At 56.5% G+C, this 6962-nt stretch overlaps 1 protein-coding gene across 2 annotated transcripts in view; it reads left to right on the forward strand.

Moving 5' to 3' along the window:
- The first annotated feature begins 201 nt into the window (after nucleotides 1-201).
- GALNT17 (polypeptide N-acetylgalactosaminyltransferase 17) overlaps nucleotides 202-6962 on the forward strand; it is a 406327-nt gene continuing 399566 nt past the window's right edge. The window contains exon 1 of one of the 2 annotated variants that reach the window (XM_081819619.1): nucleotides 202-911. In XM_081819619.1, the coding sequence (XP_081675745.1) occupies nucleotides 674-911 (238 nt within the window). In that variant the 5' untranslated portion in view covers nucleotides 202-673. The remainder of the gene's footprint in view (nucleotides 912-6962) is intronic. The other variant, XM_081819617.1, reaches the window with a different exon arrangement.

Here is a 6962-nt window from a genome sequence, read left to right on the forward strand (position 1 = left end):
AGTGCTGCCCCCACTTTGAGAGTAATTGAGACTTGAGCGTGACTGCGGAGCCGCGAGGATGCGGGCGCCGGGCGCGGGCTTTCCCTCTGCCGGGCGTGATGGAGCGGGTCGGTGAGCGGAACAAAGGCGCCCGCCCCGGGGAGCGGGTCCTGGGCTGAAGACCGCGGGCCGCGCGCCGCGACGGCCGCCTGCGGACGAGGGTGGTGGCCGTGCGGCCCGAGGCGCGGCGCGCTCTCCCGCGGGCGGGCGGCAAACCCTGAGCCCGGCACCTGCGCGCCGCTCCCGCCGCGGCGCCGGGGCAGCCGCGCTCCCGGCGACCCCGAGGTCCAGCGGCGAGCCACTTGCTGGTCCCGCGGAGAGACCCACGGCCCCCGGCCCTTCGCCGAGAAGCGGAGGCGCCTGGAAAGGGCCGCGCGCCGTGAACTGAGCAGGCGTCTCTGGGAGCACTTCTGCACACCGAGAGCTTCCATGTGAGCGATTTCGCTCTCCCCCCTGACCGCCCCGTCCTCCCAGCCGTCCCCGCTGCCGGAGCATCCGCGCTGCGGGGCCGGGAGCCTCTGGGCTCCCCGCCGGCCGTTCGGAGTGTGAGGCTCGCACGGCCCCCGGCTGCCCCGCGCCTCGCCGGAGCCCGAGGGGGCGCGGGTCCGGGGCGAGGGCCGGCCGGGCGTGTTTGATGGCTTCACTGAGAAGAGTCAAAGTGCTGCTGGTGTTGAACTTGATCGCGGTGGCCGGCTTCGTGCTCTTCCTGGCCAAGTGCCGGCCCATCTCGGTGCGCAGCGGGGACGCCTTCCACGAGATTCGGCCGCGCGCCGAGGCGGCCAACCTTAGCGCGCACAGCGCCAGCCCCATCCAGGATGCGGTCCTGAAGCGCCTCTCGCTGCTCGAGGACATCGTCTATCGGCAACTGAATGGTAAGGACAGGCGCCGGCGCCCACGGGGCTCTGAGCGGGCGGGCCGGGCCCCGGTAAACCCCTGGGGCCCTGTGCGCGGTGCCGGGGAGGGGTGGGGGGGAGCCGGTACTTCCTGGCTCCCGCAGGCTCCCGCTTACCCTTTCTGCCCTGTCTTGGCCAGGAGGCCGGGGCTGCTGGAAAGAATTACCTGCTTCTTCTGTGCCCCAGCTGTAAGTTTGCTTTTATTGTGGAAACATGTCAGCCCAGCTGGCTCCCCGTTCCCACCTGGCGACTCGAGCCCGAGTGCAGAAACTAGTCGCGCGGCCAGATGGGACTGGAGGCTCAGGCCGGCCGACTTGGAGGAAATAGTTCGTGCAGCTTAGCGTTTGGTGGGGTCAGACAGGGAGGGACACTGGCGGGCTTAACTGTCTGCAAAGTCAAGGCCTCAGGTCTGGAGCTCATGCGCTTCGGTAGTAAGTTGGATGACTATGTCATCTCTCCGGGAGGCGGGCTGCACAGCTAATAATGAGGACTCCTCCCTTCCTGCTGCCTCCGTGGAGGCTGCTATTAAAAACACCCGGTTTCTCGCCGGAGAGCTGCCTGAGGGCGATTGTTACAGTTCCTGGTGGGTTGGGGAAGCAGCGTTTCAGAGTGCAGCAAAGCCAGGCGTGCCATCCAATTAATGGCAGTTGTCAGAATCTGTCCCATGTAAAACGTTCTCCTCAGTGCTTCTGGAGAAGGGGGGACTTTTGATGTGCCCTGGTCACGTCTGGCCCAGGGACTGATGGGTCATTGGACACTTGCTGTCCCCAAGGTCAGAGTGCGAATCACCTACTTGAGTACAAGCAGCTATTGGGAGTCCATAGGGCTGGCATCCAAGGCAGATCCAAGGCTGCCATCTCCCTTCCTGAGCTTCTGACTGGTGTTCTCATGATAATTCCAGAACTACAAATAAGCGTAAAGATAATGATAACAATAATAATAATTGGTATAATTTTTGCTCCCCAGTGATCCCTGCTGGGTCCTACTAGGTGGGATGTGGTCAGATCTCTGAGCACCCTCTGAAATATCGCCTTGGTCTTCTTGATGTCATGTCACAAGTGTCCAGGGGATGCTTTGAACTTGTATCTGCCCTGGGCAGTTGCAATCCCCAGTTTGTTTCCAGACAAATTAGAAGCTTATGGGGTGGGCCTTTGATTCTACTCAGATACCTGCCAAAGACCCAGCCATAGGACCCAAAAGAGAGAGTGCAAGATAGCCTGGGTCTCACTGTAAGGCTGCACGTAGGGACACAAGTCGTGCCACAGTCCCACATGCTCCAAAGAGGAGCAATAAAATGTGAATGGTATTTACTAAGTGCGCAGACATGCAGGGACTCATTTAGTCTTTATAGCAACCCCAGGAGATAGGTGCTGATACTGCCCGCTGAGGAGTGGAGCTGGGAATTGAACTTGGATGGTCTGTTCCGGAATTGAGGTTCTTAGCTGCGGCACCAGTCTGCCTCAACCTTTGGCATGTGTCAGAGTCAGATGGAGGGCCTGTTAAGTCACAGGCTTCTGGACCTCAGCCCCAGAGTCTCTGATGCAGTAGATCTGGGGTGGGGACCTGAGACTTTGTGTCTGGCCTAGCTGTGGCCTGCACCGTGGCCCACTGCCTACACTGAGCAAGCAAAGAGGAAAACCCATTCGCCTTTCAGTGCCAGCTGGTTGGGGTAGGGTGGGGACTTCTGAGAAGCCAAAAGCCTGCTTCACATGGGGGAAGGGGAGAGGTGTTGGGTTTCTTTGCATGTGTGCTCTCCTGTGATGTAAGCAATTCCCTGGGGGATGAGGGATGTGTCTGGCACTGGGGGAGGGTTGGGTTGGGCACTGTGGGGTGGGAAGATGGAGCTTTCTTGACTTGCTGCCTCTGAGGTGGAGCTGGTAGGAAGACTGGCTTGAGAGCTTTTCCCGGGCAAGCCAGGAATTCTAGCTGTGACTAGGTGGGTGCTATCTTCCTGGCTGCTGAGTGTAATTTGGAGTGATGGCAAGCCCGGAGGAAGAGGTCAGGGAGGAGTCAGGAAATGGAGAAGACACTCCTCTCCACCCCACCTGCCGGTGCGCCATGCCTGTGCTTGCCTTGGGCATTGTGCGTCCCACCTGTTGATGCAGTAGGCCCGTTGGGGCCGCCTGCTGCAGGGGGAGGGTGGCCGAGGGTGGCGAGGGCTCCTGGGGCCTGGATTCCAGTGTCCACTTGCTCTGCAGCCTCTCTCTATCCCTTGCTTCTGAAGGATAAAGAAACCCTGACCTTGGCGTTCTTTATTCCTCAGGAATTAATGGCGGGCCTGTGAGAGCCTGGCACCGGGCATACCGTAGGAGCAAGGCCCCAGGCTTCCTTAGAATCAGCCTCTCTGCTAAGATTCTCAGTGCCCACATCCCGAATCCTGCCTTTGGAAAGACAGTTACAGGTTGTTGTTACTGTCGCATTTTTCTTACTATAGGCCGTGAAGGATGCTTTAAAGAGAAAGTGGAGATGCTGATATGGCAGGGAAAGCACATGGAGATGAGTTAGTTTTTTTCCCCTCCAGACTCTGTCTGGCACCTGCTTTCCCATTCTTTCGGCAAGGCCCCCACTGCTGACCCTGGCTGTTGGGCAGTATGCTCTGCCCCATGCCCGGGCCTGGTCTCTCACGCTGGCATTCCATTGATTATGCGTGGCTCCTGCTGTCGGCGTGGGAAGCACCACTCCCCAAGGGCCCAGCTTCTAGTGGCTTTCTCTTTCCTAAGGGAATCACGGTCAAGCCTGGAGGCTGATGGCCAGGGCGGGCCATAACCAGCTGCGACCAGCATCTCCCAGGTTGCCATCTTGCCCAGTGCCTTCTGCCTCCTCCCGCCAGACCCATCTGCTCGCAGGAATGCCCAGCATTTGCCTTCGGATTGTAGCCTCCACAGTTCAGCCCCAGCCTTTGAGAAGTTGTCTGGGTTTGCTGTCCCTGCTCCCTTTCTGTATTCCTCCCTACTTTAAAGTTTGGCTCAAGGTCTTTGCCCTGGGGGGTGGGAGTGGGGCTGTGCCAGCCACGTGTCTGAGCTCTTCCTGCTCCCAGGTACTTGAAGCTTTCTTGTCAGCGACTCTTTGCACTCGTGGCTTATATTCCTGTGCCTCCGTGGGTTTGCCTTTGAGTCCAGAGCTGGATCGTAGGCTTTTTAAGGGCTTGAGCCAGTATTTTGGACTTTTTAATACCACTTCCATCCTTCAGGCATCATCCACAGCACCTTGTACAGAATGTGGTTGATTAATTGGATGGGAGCTAGTTTTAGGAGGTAAATGATAGACACAGAGGAAATAGTCTTGACACTGTCATGGCTGGGTCGGGCTGCATGGATGTGGTGAGGCGGAGGGAGCTAGAAAGACTGAGCTGGGGAGACTGAGTGTGAGGAAGCCATCTTGTCTCCACCATCTTGCCTGTGTATCTTGAGGCTGCTCTGGTCCTTCATTCTCCTGACAGAAGGGCTCCAGATCCTTCGGAGGAACTCGGAAGGGAAGCAGTTGTCCAACATGGGGAATAATGCATTTCAGTATATTTTCTTTGAATGTGCGATTTTTTAATAATATGAATATGGTTTTATATTCCTTTTTTTGGTAGGAAAAAATTCATTCATATTTAGTGTAGAAAATTTGGAAACTCTCAAAGAGTTACACGAGAGAAAATAATGCTGTGTTAAAATATTTTGTGAAACGGCGGCTTGGTGGTTCAGTGTGGGCATTACGAACAACGGACCTAGGGACAGACGGATTTCTCGTTAGAATTCTCATGGAACTCTGCACATGACTTGTGACTTTCTGTCACCTTCTGAGGAAATTATTCATTTCTTTCATTTTAGAGCTGAGAGAAAGGTGAGAAACAGAGACACTGTGTGACTTCGCCAGGATGACATAACCAGGGAAGGGCAGTGCCAAGATTTTCTGAAGACTCGGTACTTCCCCCAGGCAGGGTGGGAGAAAGTCAGGGTGAAGACGGTGTTTCCCTGTTAGACCTGCCCCACGCCAGCCCCAGGATCTCTGTGGATGATGCCTGAAGGATGGAAGTGGTGGATCGAGCCCCTGTGCCGCACGTCGGAAGGGCGCACGCTGCTGCTCCAGGAAGCCCAGGGCAGCTCTGTCGTAAGAGGAAATGCAATTGGGGCGCCCGGGTGGCTCAGTCGTTGGGCTCTTGCCTTCAGTTCAGGTCATGATCCCCGGGTCCTGGGATTGAGCCCTGCATCGGGGCTCCCTGCTCAGCGGAAAGCCTGCTTCTCCTTCTCCCACTCCGCCTGCTTGTGATCCCTCTCTCACTGTGTCTCTCTCTGTCAAATAAATAAATAAAATCTTAAAAAAAACAAAAACAAAAACAGAGGAAATGCAATCGATTCAGGTTAGCTTCCAAATTTAGATTTCAGAAGGGTATTGAGTAGAAGCAGGGTGGCTTGAAGAAATTGAAAATCTTTGTGGGAACAGAGAGAAGTCAAAATTACCTATCCGAGTCCTTCCCCCAAGCCGCAGAGACAGACGGAGCTGGGGTCTGAGCTGCAGAAAACCAACAGGTTCCCAGCAGCGCCCGCACAGCCCACCCAGCCTGCCACCCAAGGACGGCTGGACAGAGGTGGAGATTTGCTCTCGGAGGCCTCCAGGTGGAGTCAGGAAGAGAGGGATGGCATTTTGAAGGCACGTCTACATGGATGCTGGGGGCGGCCTGGAGCTGTTCTCTTTCTGCTGCCAGGATATGGCCATGTGCCTGGGACCAGCACTGGCTAGGGGAAGGAGGGCAGGGGGGAGGAGGAGAGGGCAAACGTTTGTATTAAAATCAGTCGCTGCAATGCGCATCAGAAGGAGGCCAGGGCAGTTCGAGCCTTCATGGGCTGCACGCAGGTCTCTGTGTCAGGCAGGGGTCCAGGCTGGGTCAGCGGAGCCAGGGTCTGGGTGCTGGAGGGAGGCTCGCTTCCTTTCCCTCCAATGGACCACCAAATCTCCACCTCTGCAGCCACCCCTCCTGCAGAGAGGTAGCGTGTGGGACAGGCACCCTGCCGGCGGGGTCAGCTGTCACCTGCCCAGCCCAGAGGTGGCAGAGAAGAGGCCACCATGTCATTCTCGAGGAAGAAATCCAACCCCCTGACCTTTGCTGTTGCCAAATCGGGAGTGTCCTTTGCGGACAGGAAGAAGGCTCGGTAATTAGAGCCAGAAGGAAAAGGACCTCCTCTTACCCCTTTGGAGATTCACATCGCAGACAACAATGACCACACTCCGCAGTGTGGAGGCAACGGGAGGAAGGGGCATGGGCACGGTAAGGCGCATGGCAGACGAAAAAAATCTGAGATCAGATAACCTGCAAGTCTCTTCTAAGAATATACAATTGGGGAAAAAAAAGTTTGTTCACTCAAGCGTCAGGCAGACTGGATTGGATGACCGATTCTGGCACTTATTAGCTCTGCGACCTTGGGCAAAGCACTTCACCTCTCGACTGAGAAATGGGGTCGTTGTAAGGCAGGATGAAATGGGACTCAGAGAGGACAGGCCAAGCCCCGGGGCCCAGCGTGTGGCAGCTGGGAGAAGGCGCAGGTGTCCGGAAGGAAGGGACCCTGCCGGCCTGCCCCCTATCCCATCCCGGACACTGGGAGCCGTCCTGGCCCATAGCAGGTGCTTAGCAGATATTTCTGGCACGAGAGCACGAGCAGCTAGCCATGCTTTGTGGCGGAGTGTGGTCATTGTTGTCTGCGATGTGAATCTCCAAAGGGGTAAGAGGAGGTCCTTTTCCTTCTAACTTGCTTGGACTCTGAATTAATGGAGATCCTTCTCTCTTCCTGTGTTTGTCTGAGGCCGAATGCTGTTTCCTTCTTCCTTCTCCTTTCTCCCTCTCCCACTGGACTTACAAAGATGATGCCTTTGAGTGATGCTTGTGAGGCAGAGGAATAGTAATGAGCCTCTACACGTCAGATCCCGAGACAGAAGCTCACGTGTGTTCTGAGCACTGCCGGCCGTGGGCTGGGGGCCGGGATACGGACGGGGGCAGACATCTGTGGTCTCGTTGGAAAGGTGCGTCGGTGGTTTTAACAGGTGCAGACG

This window comes from Leptonychotes weddellii, chromosome 5 (genome assembly GCF_054177405.1).
Source record: "Leptonychotes weddellii isolate Sample4059 chromosome 5, ASM5417740v2, whole genome shotgun sequence".
In the NCBI taxonomy this organism is placed as follows: Eukaryota; Metazoa; Chordata; class Mammalia; order Carnivora; family Phocidae; genus Leptonychotes; species Leptonychotes weddellii.